The sequence below is a fragment of the Cavia porcellus genome, unplaced genomic scaffold (assembly GCF_034190915.1).
Source record: "Cavia porcellus strain 051 isolate PalLab524CR breed Dunkin Hartley unplaced genomic scaffold, mCavPor4.1 scaffold_3, whole genome shotgun sequence".
Taxonomy (NCBI): Eukaryota; Metazoa; Chordata; class Mammalia; order Rodentia; family Caviidae; genus Cavia; species Cavia porcellus.
Window position 1 is genome coordinate 68,243,406 of NW_026947486.1, and position 23,713 is coordinate 68,267,118.

General features: G+C 33.7%; 1 protein-coding gene across 2 annotated transcripts in view; it reads left to right on the top strand.

The window, feature by feature from the left end:
• Col4a5 (collagen type IV alpha 5 chain) overlaps positions 1-23,713 on the top strand; it is a 230,895-nt gene that overhangs the window by 147,572 nt on the left and 59,610 nt on the right. For both annotated transcript variants that reach the window (XM_063246265.1, XM_063246266.1), the window contains exon 31: positions 1,258-1,371. In XM_063246265.1, the coding sequence (XP_063102335.1) occupies positions 1,258-1,371 (114 nt within the window). The remainder of the gene's footprint in view (positions 1-1,257; positions 1,372-23,713) is intronic.

Consider the following 23,713-nt stretch of genomic DNA (forward strand, 5'->3'; position numbering starts at 1 on the left):
CCAAAAATGCAGAATAACTGGAAGTCATATACATTGTTAGAGGCGACGCTAAAGGCACAGGCACATTGAAAAGCAGTCTGATGATTTCTTAGAGGAATAGATATGGCCTTGACACATGACATAACAGCTATGCTTCTAATTATTTACTAAAGTAAATGTGAAGTTTCACACAAAAATTCACAAGTCAGTGTTCATGACAGCTTTATTTGTAATCAAAGAATTGGAAACAGTAACTAGGTATGAGATATATACCTGTAATCCCAGCACTCTGGATGCTGAGGCAGGATGATCACTGGAAGTTTAGGCCAGCCTAGGCTACACAGTGAGTTCAAGGCCTCGACTGGATAGCAATAGGGTGTCACAAAAAAACAAAACAAAACAAACAGAATTGGAAACAGCCCAAATGTCCATCATATATTGAAAAGATTCACAAAATGTAGCATAATAATGCAATGGAGTACTATTGATACAAGATTAATGAATCTCGAATGAATCTAAGTGAAATAAAACATACTCAGGAGGCTACCACCTGCATGATTGCGTTTATATGACATCCTTGAAAAGAAAAAAAAAAAACTGTATGTTTTAAGGTAGAACAGTGGTTGAGAGAGAATTGGAATTTGGGGAGGGATTAATTACTACTGGGTAAAAGACCGTTTTGGTACTGAAGAAACAGTTCTATATTTTGCTTTTAGTGGTTTTCATTGACTACATGCACTTCTTAAAACTAGTCAAATGGTACATTACAATGAGTGAAATTTTAAAAAGATTAAAGTTTTGAAAAATGGCAGTGAGAAACAGAAGACAGAGAGACAGCGAAGTTTCTTGATGTCAAAGAGATATTTTTTTCTGTCAGAAGAGATTTAAGACTATTTTAGGCCATTGACTTGAATTAATAAAGAGGAAAATATTGAAGGCTACATACCTTAAAATAAAGATATTCTGAAAATATATTTTAAATTTATAAATAATTACCATGATGAGTTACAAATAGAGGCAATGTATAATCTTTTGTAGTATTTTGTAAAGTTGATTTAACTACTGAAGCTGAGTGTTTAGTATATGGTAAATTATAAGACTATGAATTAATTTTGTATACCCTTATCTGAGTACTTATATGTACTTTGTCCTAATGAATGGCCAGTCTTTCAAGGTTCTTGCTACAAATTACATGCCTTTTCACATGGATATTATGGTTCCTGTGGAAGGGTCACTCAGCTGTTAGTTTTAATATCTAAACTAATGTGTTTCTTAAAGGTGATGTTGGACCAAGTGGGCAGCCTGGGCCAATAGGACCTCCTGGGCAGCCAGGAATTGGTGTTCAGGGACCACCAGGACTACCAGGACCACCTGGACCAATGGGCCAACCAGGTAAGAGTGGAGTAAATGTGCATTATAAGCAGTCCTAATCATAGTGGTAAGTTTATCAATGTAATAGTCTTCCAAAAAGTTGATTTAAGAGGTAAATTATCCATGTACCTAATTATTAAAAATGAAAAAATATAGATCACAGAATAAAGCCTATGTAATACCTGAATTTTTCCTTCCTGTTTATCCAAGATTGATCTACTTGCAGGCAGGTGCTTATGTCACAGAGCTAAAACCCTGGCCCAATTGATCTGTTTGCAAAAATGCAGTTTAATAATTACACTATGTTACCATTAACATGTAATCATTGAGTTGGACATAGTTTTGTAAGCAGACATAAATATCTGAAGCTGATTTTTTTCAGATCTGAATACCTATAGAGCAGTAATAAAACTTTTGTTTATTGGATCACTTAACATTTCTTACAGTTAGTGTTTAGCAAAAATACTCTATAAAATACATTACAGGCGTTTTCATTTTCTTCCCTTCTTTAAAAATAACTGAGTTGAAGTTTTTCTTTTTGCCCCCAAACCAGCATTTTATTTTTGTATTTTTTATTGATTTCTCAGAAAGATTTTTTTTTTAACAGAAACTTTGCCTCCAAGAGGATCATATGTATACTCTACAGTTGTGTGATAGTATATTAAGATTGTGGATTATGAGTCATCTGAAGATGTAAATTCTTTTTTAGAAGTATATGTTTATGTATATATTTATGATACATAGCAATATCATTTGGAGGAATTAGTACATATGCTTATCTATCATTTTTACCCCCTTTTCCCTAGATCCCCTTCTCATTCACACAAAGACTACCTTCCTGTTTCCTATTATCTGGATTTTATTATGTTCTTTCAATTATATATATGTTGGACTTCTCATTTAAGAGAAACTGTATGATATTTAACCTTTTGTATCTGATTTATTTTACTTATAATTATGTTCTCAAGATCTATTCATTTTCCTATAAATGACTTAAATGTACCCTCTTTATGCATGAATACTACTCTATGATATTGTATATTTTCTTTCTCCATTCATCTGTTGGTAACCATCTAAGCTGCTACTATAATTTAGCTATTGGGAACTGCTACTATCAATATGAGTGTGTAGTATCACTATAATGTAATGAATTCAGTGCTTTCTGAAAGATGCCAAGAACAGGTACAGCCTATATCCAAGGCAATTTTAAATTTTAGTTCTTTGAGGAATCTCTATAATGAGTTTGACAGCGATGTTACTAGTTTATACAGCTACCAGCTATGCAGGAAAGCCCCCCCCCACCACAGCTTCACCAGCATTTGTTGCTTTTTTTTTGAACATGCAATGATTACATTTTCTTCTGATGATGGGATCTCAATGTTTTGATTTGCATGTCTCTAGTGTTTAAAAATGCTGAATATTTTTATGTATACATTGACAATTTGTACTTGTGCTGTGGAAAATTGTCTATTCATTTCAATTGACCACTTTTGATTTCTGTCTTTTATTTTGAAGCATCTAATTTTGTGAGTTCTTTATATATTTTTTCTTTGTATATTTTTGATGTGAGTTCTCTGTCTGCAGAGTAACTGGCAAATTTTTTCCCATTGTGTAAATTGTCTCTTCACTGTGCTGGTTGTTTCCTTTGCCATGCAGAAGATGTTTTAATTTGATATGATCCCATTTGTTGATTCTTGGTATTATTTCTTGTGCAATTAAGGTTCGCTTCAGGAAGTTCTTTTCTATACATATGTCTTCAAGAGTTTCGTGAATGTTTTATTTTAGCAGGTTTGGTGTTTCTGTTTTAATATCTTAGTCATTGATCTATTCTTTTATGATTTTAGTATGGATTGAAAGATAGAGGTTTAGATTTACTTTTCTTTTTTTTGTCTTTTTCCTTTTTATCGGTACCAGGGATCGAACTCACGACTGCCTGCTTGCAAGGCAGGCGCTTATGCCGCTGAGCTAAATCCCCAGCCCCTAGATTTACTTTTCTACATGCAGGTAGCTAGGTTTCCTATGAACATTTGTTTAAAGAGACTATCTTTTCTCCAGCATATGTTATTGGCCTCTCTGTCAAATATCAAGTCACTGAAGGTGCTTGTGGTTGTTACAGCATTCTCGATTCTTTGTTATAATTAATATATGTTTGTGAAACATCATATATGCACTCATTGTGAGTAGTTGGTAATGTATATAACATATCTTAATTACTTTTGTATCTCTTTCCTCTACCCAGCTACATCAATTTCTTAGTCTCCTTCCCATTTGATAATGATTTATCTACTTATTTTCTATTGTTTGTCTTTATTCTGCTCTTTGATTTATTTACTTTTTGAGTTTCTCATATAGGAGAACCATATAATTATTAACCTTCTTTGCCTTAGTTCACTTATGTATTCAAGGTGCTTGAATTTTCTTAAAATTACTTGTTTATCTGTCTTTATGGCAGAGTACTACTCTATTGTGTTATAAATATCATATGTTCTTTATCCTTTCATCTCTTAACAGAAGTATAGATTACTTTCATGCCTTAGATATTATGAATTGTGCTGTTATAAATAAGGCCATTACTCTAATGTAATGTCTTTAACTCTTTTGGGAAGATTCCTGCAAGTGGAATAACTGAGTTGAATGGAATTTACATTTTTGAAAATTAAGTTTTTTGAAGAGACTCTATACTGGTTTTCATGGTAGTTTTATTAGTTTACATTCCCACTGACAAGGTAGAAGGGTTCCCTTTTTCCCATACCTCACCAGAATTTATTATTGTTTGATTTCTGGATGATATCCCTTCTTTTGGAGTAAGATATAATGTCAGTTTTGCTTTGCAGTTCTCTACTAACCAGCCATGTTGAACATTTTTAATATATTTCTTGGTCATTGATACTTCTGAAAATTTTCTATTCATTTCAGTTACCCATTTTTTATTAGTCTTTTATTCTGGATGATCTAATCTTTTTGAGTCCTTTAAATACTCCAGATATTAATCTTCTGTCTGAGGTAGCTGGTAAAAATGTTTTCCCATTCTATAGGTTGTCTCTTCACTCTGTGGATTGTTTACTTTGTTGTTTGGAAGCTTATGGTTACAGCTACAATCTTCTCCATGTCAATAGCCAATTTTCCCCACATCGTTTGCTAAAGAGGCTATCTTTACTGTAACATGTGTTTTTGGCTTTTTTTTTTTTTTTTTTTGTTAAAGATTAGGTGACTCAATGAGTCTGAATCCTGAATCCTCTATCCAATGTCATTGGTCCCTGTGTCTGTTTTTAATGTCAGGACAACCCTGTCATTATCACTGTAGTTTATATGACTCATAATCTGAGATTGTGGGCCTCCTGCTTTGCTCCTGTTGCTCAGGACTGCTTTTGCCATTCTGGTTCTGTCCTGTTGTGTTGTGTTGTGCTCTGTTTCGATATGAATTTTTGAACTATTCTTTGTAGTTGTGTGAGGAATGTTGTTGGTATTTTGATAATGAGTGTATTAAATCTATATATCAGTTTTGATAGTATGACCAGTTTGACACTGTTGTTTATGCTTGTCAAGGACAGAGGATCATCTTTCAATTTTCCAGTGTACTCTTGGATCTTCCTTTTTAGAATATGATAGTTTTGTTGCAGAGGTCTTTTATTTACTTGGTTATATTAATTCTTAGTATTTAATTTTCTTTGCTGTTATTATGAATAGTTTTGCTTTCCAAATTATTTTTCAGAGACTTCATTATTGGCATAAATTGAAACTACTGATTTTTGTACTTTCATTTTGTATCTTTCTATATTTCTGAACTTAATTATCAATTCTAGGCGTCTTGATGGAGTTTTTGTGTTCTTCTGGTTTAAACGATAATATCATCTATAAAGAGTGAAAATTTCACTTCTTCTTTTTCTATGTATATCCCTTTTGTTTCTCTTGCCTAATTGTACTGGTTAGTGTTTTAAGTATCGTACTGAAGAGAACTGGTGTTAGTGGACATCCATGTCTTGCTCCTGATTTTACAGAGAAAGCTTTCAGTGTTTTCCTATTTAGTATGATGTTGGCAATAGTTTCTTTTAAGTGGCTTTTATCACATATTCTCTTCAGAGGTTTTGTTGCACATGGATATTGAGTATTTGCAAAGGCTCTTTCTGCATCTATTGAGATAATAATGTGACTCTTTATCATTAGAACTTCTGCTTGACACCTTTTCTTGGAGTCTATATCTCTAGTATGTTTATTGTTAATGTTTTGGACTAGTTAAGTCAGTTTTTCCAACGTTATATTTGTTATCTCCCATATCCATATTGATTATTTTCTACATTATTTCCACCAATTTTAGAGTTATGTCCTTTTTGAACTCACTAGTTTCTTTACATCCTCTTTAATCTCTTTATATCCTCTTTAACCATTTTGCAAAAATTGGCTATCTAGTGCTTGTGTTGCTCTCCTTTGGTGCTGCTTGGATCTGCTTTGGCAGAAGTGGGAGTATGTACAGGCAATTTCTGGCTTATTTTTTTCATATTTTCTTTTTGGTACTGAGATTTGAGTTCAGATAGAATGAAAAGAGTTTGTTGTTGATAAGAAGATCCCTTTAGTTTCTGTTTTCTGGTGATGTATTGATCTTTGCTTTATTTGTGCACATATATGGTCTATGTTTCAGTCTATTCAAATTAATTGGGTTGAACCTGTCATTGCATTTTATTGTATTCATTTAAATTTTGTATTAAAGAGGATAAAAATGAACATAACAAAACAGAACAAAGCCAATCAGAAGAAAACAATGTAAATGGCATAGATTTCAAAACAAGACAACAGGAAGTCAGCACTGGCTATCATAATGTATCTTGTTTTCTTCTAAATAGTTGTCTACGTCTTCCCACACAATGAATTCATACAAAATAAAATAGTATTAAACTGATCAGAACAGAGTGATGAAGGCATTATAGGCCTTCAAAACGGACAATAGAGAAATCAACAATGGTTGCCATAATGTCTCTCGTTCACTTCAAAATAGCTGTCTGTACCTTCAAGTATGTTGAAATTAAACAATACAAAGCAGATGAAAATCACTCTCAACAAAGAGTAATGGCATTACTGGATTTCACAGCTTGTCGATACGGAATCAGCAATGGATAACATAATGTCTCTTTTTCTTCAAAGTAGTTGTTCATTTCATCATGCATTATATAATCGATTCTCATAAAATGTTTAGGAGAAGTTCTATGCATGTTTAAGTCTCTACATGTATACCTATTTTTTCTCTATTAGAAGGACAAACAAAACTGAAAATAACAAAACAAATTACTAGGAAAACATGAAACAAAAAAGACAAATAAATAACAGTAGCAAGAGCCCAAAACACTGACAATATACACTTTCAAAACAAAGTGGTAGGAGCATAACTAAGATTGTTATTTTACATAATGTTCTTCAAGATTTCCTCAGATCACCGTATACTAACATGCACAATTGTTCCAATCCTATGAATGTTAACTTTTTTGTTTCAAGAACTTACAGAATTTGTAATGAAATCATCTTAGCTAACCTTAAGTGTGCTTATATAATTTTAGATATCTTTCCCTTCCTTTTTCTTTTTCCTCCTTTGCCCGAGATATGATTTTTTTCCTCTTTGAACAGATTCTTATCTTTGCACTGTATTTATTGAGGTTTTTGTGTCTTATGTACTCTTACCATTTCTTACACTAGGGAGACAATACAATATTTACACACATGAGTTTGATTTATTTCACTTATGAATATAGTCTCAAGTTGTATCCACTTACTTATATAAATATCTCAATGTGGTAATTCTTTATAGCAGAATAGTACTCCATTGTATAAAAATACCACAACTTTTTATTCATTCAGCAGTTGATGGACACTTAGGTTGTTTCCAAGATCTGGCTATTACAAATTGTGCTGCTATAAACATGGGTGCACATATATCACTGTTGTATGATGTTTTCAGTTCTTCTGGGAATATGCTCAGAAGTGGAATAGCTGGGTCAAATGGAACTTCCAATCCCAGCTTTTTGAGGAATATCTAGAGTGACCTCCACAGCATTTGCACCAGTCTGCACTTACACCAACAGTGCAAAAGAGTTCCTTTTCCTCTGCAGCCTCTCCATCATTTGTTGTTGGTAGTTTTCTTTAACCTGGGCATTCTTTCAGGAGTGAGATGGAATTTCAGTGTGGTTGTAATTTGCATTTCTCTAATGACTAATGGTGCTGAACATTTTTTCATGTATTTATTTTCCATTTGTATTTCTTCATCTGAGAACTGTGTATTCATCTCAGATGCCCATTTATGGACTGGGTCTTTGAATTTCAGGGCTCTGATTTTTTAAATTTTTTATGTATTCTAGACAGATGTCCCTTGTTTTAGGGACAGTTCATTATGTTTTTTTTTTCCCAATTTGTGAGTTTTCTTTTCACTATGCTAGAGATTTCTTTCGACATGCAAAACTCATTAATAAGATGTGATCCCAGTCACAAATTCTGTGAAGCATTTCGCGTGCAGTTTGATTCTTGTTCATGAATTCACTACCTACCTATGTGTCTTAGGGATGTCTACCTTCTTTGTCTTCCAGCAGGTTTAGTGATTCTCTTTTAATACTTAGTTCTTTGATCCATTTAAACTTTAGTTTAATGTATAGTGATAGGCATGTGTCTAGTTTTAGTTTTTGGCATATCGAGAGCCAATTTTTTCAGCACTATTTATTAAAGAGACTGGCTTTCTTCCACTGAACCTATTTAGCTCCTTTATCAAAGATAAGGTGGCTGAGTGTGTTTGTAGTTGTGGTTCTACCTTCTAATCTCTTCCATTGATCTTCAGGTATGTTTTTATTCCAGTACCATGTTGATTTTATTACAGCAGCTTTGTAGTATAAGTTCAAGTCAGGGACTGTGATGCCTACTGCCTTGCCTTTGTTGCTCAGAACTGCCTTTGCTATTCTAGGTCTCTTCTAGTTCCAGATGATTTTAACAGTGATTTCTCTTGATCTGTGAGGTATGCTAGTGATATTTTGATTAGGATTGCATTAAATCTGTATAACAACTTTGGGAGAATGACCTTTTTCACAATATTTGTTGTTGCATTCCATTCCATTCCATTCTATTCCATGTTCTTCCATATCTTTCCATTTTCTGAGGTCCTCTTCGACTTCTGTTATTCAGTGTATTGTAATTATCCCTGAATAGATATTGACTTCTTTTGTTAGGTTGCCTCTCAAGTATTTCATCTTTTTGGATGCCTCTGTGAAGAATGTGGCTTCTCTTATTTCTCTCTCAGTGATTTTGTTGTTAGTGTATAGGAATGCTATTAATTGTTGAGTGTTGACCTTGTATCCAGCTATATTACTAAATTTATTTGTTATACCTAGAGGTTTTTCAATGGAGTTTTGGGGGTCTTCTATGTAGATTATCATGTCATCTGCAAATAATGATAATTTAACTTCTTCTTTTCCTATCCTTACCCGTTTTATTTCTCTGTCTTGCCTAATTCCTCTGGCTAGTATTTCCAGCACTGTATTGAATAGGCATTGTGATAATGAATATCCTTGTCTTGTGACTGATTTTAGGATAAAGACTTTCAGTTTTGGGCCATTTAATACGATGCTGGCTGTTGGTTTGTCATAGACGGCTTTTATTGTATTGAGGTATAGACAATCTATTCCAATTATATGCAAAACTCTTATCATGAATAAGTGTGGGACCTTATCAAAAGTTTTGTCTGCATCTCTAGAAATGATCATGTGATTCTTTTTTTGGCTCTATTAATATGGTGGATTACATTTTTGATTTACGTATGTTGAACCATCCCTGCATTGCTGGGATGAATCCCACTTGGTCACGGTGTATAGTCTTCATGATAATTTGCTAAATTCTGTTTGCCAATATTTTATTGAGAATTTTTGCATCTATGTTCATTAGGGACAGTGGCCAGTAGTTCTTTTATTTGGTTGGGTATTTCTCAGATTTTGGTACTAGAATAAAATATGCTTCTAGGAATGACTTAGGGAGAATTGCTTCCCTTTCAATTTCATTGAGGTTTTTTAGCAGTGTCAGCATTGTCTTCTTTGAAATTCTTGTAGAATTCCACAGTGAATCCTTCTGGACCTGGGCTTTTCTTTGTTGGTAAAGATTTGATTACACTTTCAATTTCATTAATTTAAATTGGTTATTCAGCAGTTTTACATATTCTTGACCCAGTTTTGTTTATTCATATATTTCTAGGAATCTGTATATTTCTTCTGTGTATTGAGCCGACAAGAATAAAGGTTTTCAAAATAGGTATTGATGATCTGTATTTTCACCGGGTCTATAGTGATTTTACCTTTTCCTTCCTTATTGCATAAATTTGAGTTTTTCTTTCTTTTTTTGAATAAGGTGGCTAGGTAGGTTGTTACTCATTTTATGTATTCTTTCAAAGAACCAACTCTTTAATTAATTCTTCATGTTGTTTACTTAGTCTCTGTTGCATTGATTTGTTCTCTGACTTTTCTACTTTCCTCCCTTCTTTTGGTTTTGGGCTTGCCTTGCTCATCTTTTTCTAGATGTTTGAGGTGTAATATCAGGTTGTTTATTTTTGTTCATTCTGTTTTCCTAATGCGGGAATTCACTGGTACATTTTTTTCCTATGAGGACTGCTTTCATTGCATAACCACAGGTTCCAGTAAGTTGTAGTTATGTTTTTGTTTAATATTGTTTAATTTCTTCTTTTGTTTAATATTGTTTAATTTCTTCTTTTGTTTCCTCTAGGACCCACTGATTACACAGGAGTATGTTATTCAATTTCCATATTTTGTGGAGTTTTTGCAGTTTCTTTTTTCATTAATTTCTAGTTTCATTGCGCTATGTTACAATAACATGTATGGGATAATTTCAGGGTTTTTTTGCGTTTACTTAAGCATGTGCTATGGGCTATTATATGGTCTATTTCAGAGACTGTTCTATGTGCTGCTAAGAAGAATGTATATTCTGATTTTGTTGGGTGAAACACTCTGTATATGTCCACCAATTCCATTTTTTCACAGATGTAATGGAGTTCTGTTATTTCTTTGCTGATTTTCTGTCTAGTTGGTCTATCCCTTTATATCAATGGGCGGAGCTTTGAGACTGCATTTTGCTCTTTCATTTTGTCATTTTTCTTTATTTCTGGGTTTTGTGTGATGTTCTAAAGCTTCTCCCATGCATTGGGACTTACATCACACTGACTCCTGGAACTGAATTGGAAGTCTCTAAGGATGGCCCAGTTGTGCCCTCGGGGACCTCCCATGCATCCTCCAGAGATTTAGGGTGATGGTTTAAGTCTTGCAAGCTAGAAGAGATGTTCCAAAGCTTCCCCTGTCTGCTGGGAATCACCTCCCACACCTTTGGCCCCCAGGACTTGTCATTGCATTTGAAAAAGAGACTTTCCACTAAACATAGCAGTGTAATAGGAATAAACATACACAATCAAATACATTAGAATTTGCTTTGATAATTTTACCCTTTATGAATATACCTTATAAACAATATTTTACTAGGTTATAGGAGCAGGGAAAATGTGGAGAGGAAGATTACAGAGAATGGAGTATGTCAATGGGAAGAGAGAAACATAAGAGAAATGTCAACAGGGCAAAATACAAACAAAAAGTAAAACTCTCTTGGAGTTTTTTAAAAAATATATACTGTGGCAATCCTCTGGTGTTATGTGGGTTTGAGAGTATTTGTGTAGGCAAGAGAGGATGTGTACAGATTGCTGGAAATTAAATATTGAGGAAGCTTGTATGACTTTCAGTGCCTGTTAATGTGTTTGTAGTTTAATTTTGGGGGGCTCTGGTAAATCCAATTTTGTTAAGGGCTACTTTGGCCTTAAATGACACTGTTTAGTTTATAGTGCTTATAAATTATTATTCTCTAATGCACTTACACAGGTTCCTGTTATATTTGTATCATTAGATATTTGCAGAGAAAAAGGGGGAATGCAAGGATGCCAGATGAAAGAGGAGAAAAACTGGAAAGGAAAAAGAGTGAAAAACAGAAAAGAAAGAACCATCTCATTATTTGATATGTTCTTTTATTTTATACTTTATTTTCAGTTTCAGTTTGCAAGAGATGGAGAGAGGGGGCAAAGAAGGAAGAGGAAAGGGTATTTAAAAAGGTATTGAGATGCTATGTACATGTACCAACTCTACACATGGAATGTAAATATTATCCACTGTGAACATGTCCAAAAAAAAGGAAGGGTATCGAGAGATGGACAGAAGGAGGAGGGAGGGAAAGGAAATGGGATATAAACACCAATTAAGATATATCATAAATTATGCACATATACTAATCAACAAAAATGAAAGAGGAATACTAAAAAGTTTTTAAAGTTAAAAAATAAGAGAGAAAATGTACTAAAAGTGGTAAAAAAAAAAGAAGTGGTAACAGGTCAAAGGCAAAAACCTTAAAGAATAAATTATAATAACCAACCAATACCCATAAACAAGAGCTAAAAGAAAAGAAAGAAATACAGGAAAGAAAATGAACATAGAAAAGCAAGATAACCCATATCAAAGAAGGAAACAATAATTAAAACAATCAAAATATAAATAGAAATAAAAATAATAACCTTGAAGCAGTTGTTATAGCATTTACCCAGAGCTTTGACATAGCTTTCTGTACACTAGCATCACTGATTTGATTAGCCATAGTTTCACCTGTAGGATAGAAAATTGCTTATCTGAAGTCTTGAGGATTGTTGCCTCCTCCTTACTTGTGTCCTGGTTTTGAGTTGCAGATATTTCCCTCTGTAAACTTTTTTGGGTCTAATTACTTTGGGTGATTTGACTTGTAAATATTGTGAACTTTAGTCTGCCTTCCCTCCACATGTTTTCCTTGCCCACTGTATGGCCAAAATGGTGCTTGTCCGGGTACTGATACCTGCCTCACTAACCACAGATACCTATCAGTTTCAGCCTCACCCACAGAAAGAGCAGAAGGGGGTACCCTTTGTCTCTCTTTTGGCTCTGCCAAATTTCTGACTTTGCTCCATTTAACTGTTGCAGGGCCAATTTCCCCTTCCTTCTGTTCTTCATAGCTAGGCTTTGCCAGGTGTCACCTCAGCTGTGTCAAGTAGGATGCTGAATGTTCCACATACGGCATTCCTGCTATGTAGTATAAGCCTTCTTGTGGATTTTTTTGTCTTTTTCCTTTTTATCGGTACCAGGGATCAAACTCATGACTGCCTGCTTGCAAGGCAGGCGCTTATGCCGCTGAGCTAAATCCCCAGGCCCTATAAGCCTTCTCTTTACCTGGCATTCTGCTGCCCACTAGCCCTTGAGGTGAGTGCATGGGTATGTGGCAGTTAAATTAGTTACTCTGTTCTGTTTTCAGGTTCTTTGAGTTACCTACCCTCCACTTTTCTCCAAAACGATGTGAACTGGTGTTCTTAGTTCTGTTGCACTGGTCTGTGTAGTCATGTTTCTGCCAGTACCAAGCTCTTCTTATTACTCTAAGTTTGTAGTATAATTTGAAATAAGGTGTTTTATGTGTCATGCTTTGCTCTTATTGCTTGGTATTGCTTTGGCTAGGCTCACTGTCTTCAGGTTTCATGTAAATATTAGGTTGTTTTTTTTTCTAGTTCTGTGAAGAACGCTTTGTGTAGTCTGATTCAAATTGCATTAAATCTATTTATCATTTTTGATAATATGGCCATGTTAATGATTTTGGTTCTATCTTTCCAGGAATAAGAGATATCTTACTACTTTCTCATGTCCATTTCAACCTCTTTAGAATACTATAGATTTTATTTTAGAGTTGTTTCATTTTCTTGGTTAAGTCTATGTATTTAGGTGCTTTTTTTCAGCAACCATGAATAAGATTAATTTCCTGATTTATTTCCCTGTGGTTTCATTGTTGATGTACAGAAATAATACTGATTTTTTTCTTCATTATTTTATAAACTGCCAGTTGATAAAATTGTTCTAAGAGATTTCTGATAGGGTTTTTGTGGTCTTCTATGTAAAGAATCACATTGTGTACCACAAGGATAGTTTCATTTCTTTTTTCCTACAGAAACCCCTTGTTATTTCTTTATCTTGTCTGATCGCTGGTTGTTCTTTCTAGAGTACTGAGATGATTTTATTATTATCTGTCTGTCCTTATATATCAAGTTTTTAATTTTAAGAAATTGCTTGTACCAACTTTGATGCATAAGTATTTGAAATTGTTCCTGTTGAATTTTTCCCACTTCCAGTATGTACTGAACATTTTTGCCATTTCTAATCAGTTTTGACTTCAAGTTCACTTTGTCTGAAAGCAGGATAGCTTCACCTAGTTGCATGGAGTAGATGGGTTTTGTTTTTGATACAGTCTGCTTGTCTGTGTTGTGTCTTTTGAATGAGGAGGTAAGATCATTTACATTCATTGCTTCTATTAAAAGGTATATAATGAATAATATCAGTGCATTAGTTTTCTTCTAATGATCATTTATTTTTTCCTTTTCTTTAGCTTCTCTTCCAATTATATGTATTCTTTCTTCTGGGCTCCTTGGCAATGTGACTTGCTGTCTCTGTCTAGGATTCCCTGGAGTACTTTGTGCAATCCTGTTTTGGTGGTCACAAGTCTTTAGATTCTCTTTTTGTGGAGTGTCTTTAATTCTCTGTTGGTTTAGAAGAATACTCCAGTATAGGCTGGCTTGTGTTATACTTTAGGTCTTGAAAAATTCCTCTTCAAGATATCCTCACACTTAAGGTTTGTATTGAGAAATCTGTTGTTCATTTGATGGACAAGTTACATGAATTTTTTCTCTAATGACTTTTAGCATTCTGTATTTCTGTTGAATTTCTGAGATTTTGAACATAGTTGGTCATGGATAAGTTACTCTCATTGTGACTATTTAGGGTTTTGTGTTCTTTACTTACTTGGGTATTTATTTCTTTCCCTAGATTTGGAAATTTTTCAGTCATGATTATGGCAAATAAATTTGTTTTGTAACTTCGTGTCATTTTCTGACTTTGCTTTTAACTGAAAATTCTTAGGTTTTTTTTTGAGTCTTTTAGCAACTGTTGCATCTAGCTTTTGTCTTTAGGGTATCACTGAGTACATGATTTTCCATATCACCCTTTTTTCAGGTTCTGGCAATCTCTCCTCAGATTGGTCATTCCTGTTGCCCATAAATTCAATGAATTTTTCATATCCAGGATTTCCTCTTGATTCCTTTCATAATTCTAATTTTTATGAAGCTACATATTCATATCCTTGTCTGTGTCTTCTTTAAGTAATTGAACATCTTATTAATAAAATCTTTTACCTGTTAGATATATACAGTTTGAGGATATTGAATATCATGCACATTAGCTTCATTTCTTCTTCAGACATGTTAATCATTTTCTTTTTGAGCCTTTGCCTTAAACATCCTCCACTTCAGTGCCTGTGTATAGTCTTTTGGAGAGATAAGAGTTTTGGATTACAATTTACTCCATTAATTTCACATGTTTCTAGTTTTTTTGTGCTGATGGTTGAAGATCAGTTATGGTAGAAAACCCCTTACCATGTAGATGTCTTTAATTAGTGTATGTCTCCCTATGATCTGCCCTCGGCTTTATTTACATTTTGGTGTTCAAGTTCCTATTCAACCTACTCAAATATTAGGATTAGTCCTGGTCACTGCATTGAGAAGAATAAACAACTACCAGCATACACAGAAACAACCATATAACAGTCATATAATTTTAAACTTGTTGAAAGTTTCACAAATTTTCAATATCTCAGGAAGTCAATAATGTATTAGGACTGATAAAGAATAAGTTGGTATATAGAGGATGACAGAAGGGAAGAAGAATAAGAAAGAGAAAAAAAAGTGCAGAAAAAAGAGATAATATTAAATGAAAGAAGGAAAAAAGGTAGGAATTTAGTGATATTATTTTTATTTCGATGGATTGGGAGAGGGATTTGAGAGATTATTTGCAGGAATGTAAATAAGGAAGAAGAGGGAAAGAAGTATAATGGGAATTTAAGGAAAGCTCTAGGAAGTCTGATCCAATTAATATGCTGATAGAACACTTGTATCTTGAATACAAAGTTTTTGGGGATGACAATCTGGTACATAATCTTTATATAGCATTTAAGATACTATATCAACTAATGCCATAATTAATTTTTATTCTTTTTTTACTTATAAAAATCCTTCATATATATATATATATATATATATATATATTCTATATATATATATATATATATCCTATATATATATATATATATTCTTTTAGTAAAAAAGACAAAATAGAGAAAAATAATTAAGAAGTAAAAGTAATAAAAATAAATTATTTTGATTGTATTTGTGTCATATAAAAGCAAGAGAGAGGGGGGATTTAAGAAGGTTGTGAGAGGGAAAGTAAGTGAAGAGGAAGGGGGAAGCAGTTCAAATGAAGCACATGGAGGGTATTGGTTGAGTGTGTTTGATTAATGACCAAACCAGAAACTAGTATATCTAACCCTGTGAAATGACTCTAGACATGGTTTTTAGTAAGGAAATAGAGATAAATGCATTAACTCTTAGTCCTGCAGTCTTATATTGCTGACCCCCTCGCCCTTACTAAGGGCAATGTCAGATAGCACAGAATGAAAAGTAGAAAAAGACAAATTAAAATTTTCATTTTGTTGACAGTATTCATGTAATGCAAAAGAAGACAGAAGAAAGGAGATTTGAAAGACTATGATGAGTGGAAGGAAGAGAGGAGGGAGTATAACTCAAAAAATTGCAGAAGATACAGGAAGATAGGAACCAACTTACTGTGAAACCAAATAACTAATATAGCTAATCTTATTAAACAATCCCTGGCATGGAAAAAGCTAGTGTAGCTTAGTGTTATGGTTTGTGTCTAGATGTCCTCCAAAAGCCTTATACAGTCATGGAGGGCAGGATTCTATACTTTGTGATTGATTCATGGTCCAATGCTGGGACTATGGGTGTGAGTGCTACATCTACTCTAGAGTGAATGGTCCACATACAATATAAGGGACAGAAAAAGCCTTTTCTCAGCCCTCCCCTTTTGGTTCTTGTTGCTTTCACTGTCCTCTCCCACCCTGAACTGTTGCTCTTCAGCCAGCTGGCTACGGACTGGAACCTCCACAAACTGTGAGCTAAATAAACCTTTTCTTCATTAATTTTGGGTATCAGATATTTTGTCTCAGCAATGAGAGAAAAGTAGCCATCACGCTTAGTACAAGCAGTTGCTCAGATTCCTGCACTCTTACTAATACAGTGGTGCCCCTCTAGTTCTTTCAAAAAGGAATACAAGATGAAAGGAGAAAAAAGAGAAACATACACATACAAAAACAAAAAAAAGTAGAGCTCTCACAGTCTTATCTACACTGCTATCAGACTTTTCCCATTGTACTCTCTTCTCACTTAATTAAAAAAATAGAGAAAATTGACTTGTAGCACTTGCAAGGAACTGAGCTCCAGTTCACTGATCTTGTGGCTAGCAGGTTGGGTGTATCAACTGCTGCATAAACTGATTCCTTCCTAGTGGGGAGAGAGTTAGGAAAGGTGGGTACTTGACAGTGGCTCCTAGGCTGAGCATCATTGATAGCAATCTAGGATCCATAGTTGCACTCAGCTTCTTTAGAAAATTATCTTTTCCCATGATGGTGTGCTTGCCAAACTGGAATGATAGGCAGTGCTAGGATCAAAAGGCAGTCCTGATGCTTTTTTTCTAAACACACCTGTTACTAGAATTCACCTCCTGGGCTTCTTTATGTCGCCTTCCTGTTTTCAGGTTTTTATTTGCCCCATTTATAAGTATATATATATATGGCTTGATTGGCATCTTCTGAGTCTTATAAACTAGCCCTCTGTGATGTCTCCTTGAGGTGAATTCTATTATTTCAATCTAATTAGGTGAAGTCTGGGCCGGTCTGTTACCAGCATTATATTTATTGGTAGGTACTGTAATGACTCATAAAATTAAAACAAATATGGAACATTTAATCCTTCATTAATTCATATGATTACATCAGAAAGCTTAAATACACAATTGAAAGTATGTACATTTGTTTTGAACTCATAGAGCTATGCTTTTTGGCCTAAAAATAGGTATTATATTAATTTATTTTGCAGGAAAATTAAAAATCTTGGTCAACTAAATAAAATATAAAATGCAAGCTATTCTTATTTATATCATATTTTGAAAATCAATTGTGAAACACATTGTAATATTTATGGCCCCCAAAATGTCATTATTTCAAAAATAATAAAATTATAGTGATAATTTGAATTGAGTTGTTATAAAATCACTCTTAAAAAATTAATCCTGCTCAAATAGTATAGCATATAAATCTTGAGAAACAGTTTTTTAGATTTGGCCACAATAGGATTGATAAAGAATAAAAGAATAAAATTTTTTTTTCATAAAGAATAAAATGAATTTATTAGTTCTTCTGCTGTATTAATAAACCTTTCTGTCACTGACACACAATAACTGACATTGACAGTTTAAACGTTTAAATTGTGGTTTTAGGGCATTCAGTCCATGGTCAGATGGCTCAAATGCAGAAACATTCTGGCAGAAGGGCAGGGTCGGGCAAAAATGTTTGTTTCATAGCAACCAGGAAGCAAAGCAGAGGAACAGTGGTGGAGAGGAGCAGGCCAGGAACCAGATACAGTGTCCAAAGTCTCCTGTCATGACACACCCAGACATCTCCAAAACTGTGATTTAGTAATCTCTTTAAATGGTTGCCAAGCCAATTAATTTAATATAGTTAGCTCTAACAGTCAAATTCATTTTCTGGTTTTTTTGAGTCCCAAAAATGTGCACAAAATTATGCAAGCATTTTGAATTTAATTCACAGCTGAGTGAGAATGAGGAGACCACCATTATTGCCAACATCAACAAATTTTTAAAATATGTTTATACATTATGCTTTCTCAACATTAGCTAACATCATGAAATGTTTATGTCATCGAATGTTCTTTGTCCCTGACCCACCTCCTGCTACCATATACAGAGTCCAGATACAATGCGCAGGCAGAAAATTAATGATGCTTAATTCAACTTCATCTCTTTCTTCTATAAATACATACTTTGCCATAGAATAAAAGATTTAAACTATGGGATTCAAAAACAAATTTAACAACATTTAAAATGAAAATGCCCAGTGCATTCTTAATATGGAAATGTTCTTAAACCATTTTTTTACCATGAAGGGACCATATTTCATACTTGATGTAAAACCCACCTGTTCATGTCAGTTCTTTATTCTGAGTCACAGATGCTCCTACTGTGCTTTTCTAATGAAAATATGCACTTTAGCATAATGGTAACCAGCTCTGTGTCTCAGTAGTTTCCCCGGAGGAACAGGGGAAACAGTCTTTGTGTTCATCTACATGATACAACAAATGGCAAAGTATATACAATGTCAAAGTGTAAATGAGTGAGTTTTACCCACAAAGGTGTCGTGTTATATTTTTGTGTATTTATAATTTTTCATTAAATGTTTGCTTTTAATTTTTCATGTAGAATTAAGCGCAGTGTTGCATAAAAATACACATTTACACCTTTGGGATGAGGTCAAAAATGAGTCATCAGACAACTCAGCTACCAGTGATTAATGGATCATGTAAACAAAAGTAGTTAGCAATATATGACAGATAGAAATATGACAGAACAATAAAGAATGATGAACTTGATTCAGATGAGGAGGAAAATAGTAATGTAAATAAATATTTGACTACTTAAATTGCTGCAAAACGATCATTTATACCTGAATAATCCAATCTTAAAACTAGGTCAGAAAATGTTATTAGGATTTACCAAGGCTGAAACCCATTAGATAGAATGTCAACACTGTGATTCAGTATTGGAAATTGTAATGGACAAATGCTACAAGATGTTTTAAAATGCACTAATAATGAACGACAAAGCATTCTACTTGGTGTGATACCTCACACCTGTAATCCCAGCACTTGTGAAGCTGACGGATGAGGATTGACCTGAACTCAAGGCCAGCCTGGGTTACATAATTAAGTTCAAAGTCAGCCTTCTCTCTATAGTGAGACCCTGTCTCAAAAAAGAAAGAAAAAAAAAAGAAGCAATTCTATATGCATCAATAATAATAGTAAAAAATATACTTATCATGATACCTCAGTAGTAAATGACTTTATAGCAGGACTCTACCATTTTAATAATCAAAATCTAAAAGATTTTTTAGAGATGTAGCATTGAGATTTTAGACTAATGACTCTCAAAAGACATAGTATCCTTCAAAATGCTTATATTTTGATGACAAAAAGACCCACCAAAAAAGAAAAAAATCAATAAATTGATTGCTATTCACTTATTTGTTGAATGCTTTATTTTGAACTATCAAGCAATTTATACACCACCCAAACGCATGACAAATAACTCACATGGCTTTGCGGTTGTTGAAGCTTTTGACAATATATTCCAAGTAAACCTTCCAAATATGGTATAAAAATATACGTCCTGGTAGATGTGAAGACATTTTGTACTTTGGATTTAGAAATGTATCCTGAAAATCAGCCACCACGTCTTCATGCAGTAATAAACCATATCATTTTGTGAGCAGACTTGCTGTACCTATTTCAAAAACTAACACAAATGTCACATTGGACAGTTGTTTCACTAGTTACCTATTGATATTTTATTCGCTAAAAGAATGCTAGCAGCCCAGCGCAGAAACCGTTTGCAAGAACAAAGCTGAGACTACTGAAAAAAAATGCCGCAGGTTCACAATAGAGAAATATATAACACAGTCTTTGGATTTTGGAAAGACATTGGCTTCCAATATTATGAAGAAAAACAAAGTCGTATTGATACTGTCAGCACTACACCATGATGATAAAATTGATTGTGAGGCTGGACAGAGTGGTACACATCTGTAATCCCAGCATTCAGGAGGCTGAGGCAGGAGGATCCTGTGAGTTCAAGGTCAGCCTGTGCTACATGGTTCAAGGCTAGTCTGAACTATTTACAGAAACCTGGTCTCAAAACAAATAAGCAAACAATAAACACATTGTTAGTGAAACCTCAACACAAATGAAGCCAGGAATGGTCACATTTTACTACCAAACAAAAGCCAGAGCAGATGTTATGCAGCAATTATGATGTCACTCAAAGCACAAAGTATTGGCCAATAGTTGTATTTTACTCAGTACTGAACACATCAGGCATACATAGCTTCATAGTTTAAAAAGAAAATAACAAGCAACAAATATCACAGAGAAATTTTCTTAGAGGATTGGGACAGGAATTAATAACAAGATTTCAGGGATGTCTTACCAAGGAAGACAGGAAAATAAAACACAAGTGAAAAAAACCACAGAACAAATGTGCAGTCAGTGTAAGCCATACTTGTGTATGGAAAATGCTGTAATGTGTGAAAACTATCTTCGGTGTGATAATTGAAGTAAAGATTTTTTTGTGCCAGTTTTATTTGTATTTTCATTGTAGTACGTAGCCATTTATTTCTGCTGTTATGTTTTATGTTCAGTAAGCAAACTGTTGATACAGAAAATGTTAATGTTTATGTTAAACATTCAGTACATATTTTGCATTTTGTTTTATTGATACTTCATTTTCCTGTTAATTGGACATTGTATAATAGCAAGCCACTGACAAAACAGGAAGACACAAGAGGTGACAAGCATGACCTGCCAAAAAATTCAAGAAAGCAAAACACATATGTTGTCAGTGTGAGTGGGATTTCTGTATGGAACATGCTGTTGTCATACACGAAGACTACCTTAAGTGTGATAATGGAAGCAAAGATGATTTCTGCCGTAGAATTTTGTTTGTGTTGTCATTGTAGTTTGCATAAGAATTCATTCCTATTATTTTTAAGATCTTGTAAGCAGGTGAATAGTTGACATTGAAAGTTCTACATACTCATTACATATTAAAAATGCAGTATTTTCATATTGATATTTTATTTCCTTGTGAAGTACACATTGTTCAATAAAATTCATAAAATGAAAATCAGTCATTCTTTACTAGTAATACTCCAAAAAATGTGGACATTATACATTCCCATAAGGCACCTTTTCTAAAAATCTGCCATGATGCCTGTAAGGCTACATGAACTGTATTTATATCACCAAAGAATATTACCTTAACCAGTTTCAAAAATACTGTAATCACTTTTTTATTCTTCCTTTTTTACTTAGTATAGGCTTGTGATGTTCAATAAATATATTTATCATTGAAGAAAGGGCACATTCACATATTGCATCTCTTTCTTTTTTGGTATCAGGAATTGAACTCAAGACCTTCACTTGCCAAGCATGTACTATCTTCTCCCCACATACTGCATCTTGATTCATTCCTTTCTCTTCCTCCTTCCCATCTCCAGCCATTCCCAGATCCATTTCACTTATTCACAAAGTGTATCTCCCTGTTTCTTATCATCCATCTTTTATTTTGCCCCTAAATTATTTTAATTTGGGTCTTTCATTTAAAAAGTACAATATTTTACATGCTGTATGATGTATTTCACTTAGCATTATAGACTCCAGGTGCATCCATTTTCTTACAAATGAAATTTATCTTTCTTTATGGCTGAGTGGTACTCTATTCTGTATATGTACATTTTCTTTATCCATTCATCTGTTGGTGGATAAGTAAGAAGCTTCTAAGATTTCACTGCTATGAATTGTGCTGCTCTAAACATATTCATGTATCACTTAAATGTGATGCCTTCATCTCTTTCAGCAGGATATCTAGAAAAGGGTATAACTAGGTCAAATGAAACCTCTATTTTTAGTTTTCTGATGAATCTCTATGCTGATTTACATAATGATTTTACTACTTTGCATTAACAGTAACAGTTGATAGCATTTGTTGTTTTTTGAGTTTATGATACTAGTCATTCTTTTGAAGTGACATAGAATATAAATGCTGTTTTAATTTGATTTTCTCTAATAGCCAAAGATGCCAAATATGTCTTCACTTATTCAGTTGTCTTTTGTACTTCTTTTGAGAAGTTTCTGTTCATTTCAATTGTCAATTTTATTTCATATTTTAAAAAACTTAGTTTCACTTGTATGTACATGTATGTAGTACATAATGATTATCTTCATAAAAGGGAGTTGGAACATGTGCATAACATACCTTAGTTCTTTTTACTTCTCCCTTCCTATCTTTTGATCCTCTTCTCATTTACAGAAGATCTATCTCCTTGTTTCCTTTCATCTTTTATTTTGTTCCTCAAATTATTTGTACTTTTAGATTTCTCATATGATAAACCATATGATATTATTTACCCATTTTGTACTGGGACATCAATTTTGGGAAGTTTAACATTTTTGAGCTTTATATATTGTAGATAATAGTCTGTGTCTAAGGAGTAGCTATCAAAAATGGGTTTTGTCTTCATTCAATTGGTTGTTCTCCTTTGCTGTACAGAAACTTTAATTTGATAATAATGCTTGTTAATTATTGTTATCTTTTGTACAATGAGCTTCTATTCAGAAAGTCCTTTCCTGTCCTTATGTCTTCAAGAGTTTTACCTATTCACCCAACAGATTCAGTGTTTCTGTTTTTATATATAAATCTTTGACCCATTTTAATTTAATTTTAGTGCAGGATGAGAGATATGGACCTATACCAATTTTTCTACATGTTGATAGCCAGTTTTTTTAGCAAAAACTTTTTAAGCAGCTATCATGTCTCCAGTACATGATTTTGAACCTTTTGCAGAAACTCAGATGGCTAAAGGTGACTGGAGTTGTTTCTTTAATACTCCATTCTGTTCCATTGATCAACATGTCTGTTTTTGTGGCAGTACCATACTGTTTTCCTGACTGTAGGTAATGTTACTTGAAATCCAGGATTGTGATGCCTCCTTCTTTGCCCTGGCTTTCCAGAATTGCTTTTGGTATTCTGGGTCTCTTCTGGTTCCCTATAGATTTTACAATTCTATTTTCTAGTTGTATGAGGAATGCTGTTGCTAGTTACATTGGTGTTGCATTAAAGATGTATTTTAGTAGTATAGTATGGCCATTTTGACAGTGGGAATCTTTCCATTTCCTGATGTTGTCTTCAGTCTCTTTTTTCAAAGAACTATAGTTTTCATTATAAAGGCCTTTTATTTGCGTGGTTGGGTTCATTCCAATTTATTTTTGAAACTAGTGTAGGGATATTCTCCTGATTTCTTCATCAGTGGGTTCCTTGTTAGTGTACAAAATCAGTATTCATTTTACATACTGATTTTTATCTCCTGATATTTTGTTGAATTTGTTTACTAGTTCTAGGAGTCTTTTGGTGGGCCTTTTTGGGGCTACTGTCTATAGGATCATACCATTTGTGAATAGGGAGAGTTTGACTTCTTCCTTTATATACAAATCCCGTTTATTTCTTTCTCTTGTCTGATTGCTGTGTTTGAAATTTGGAGA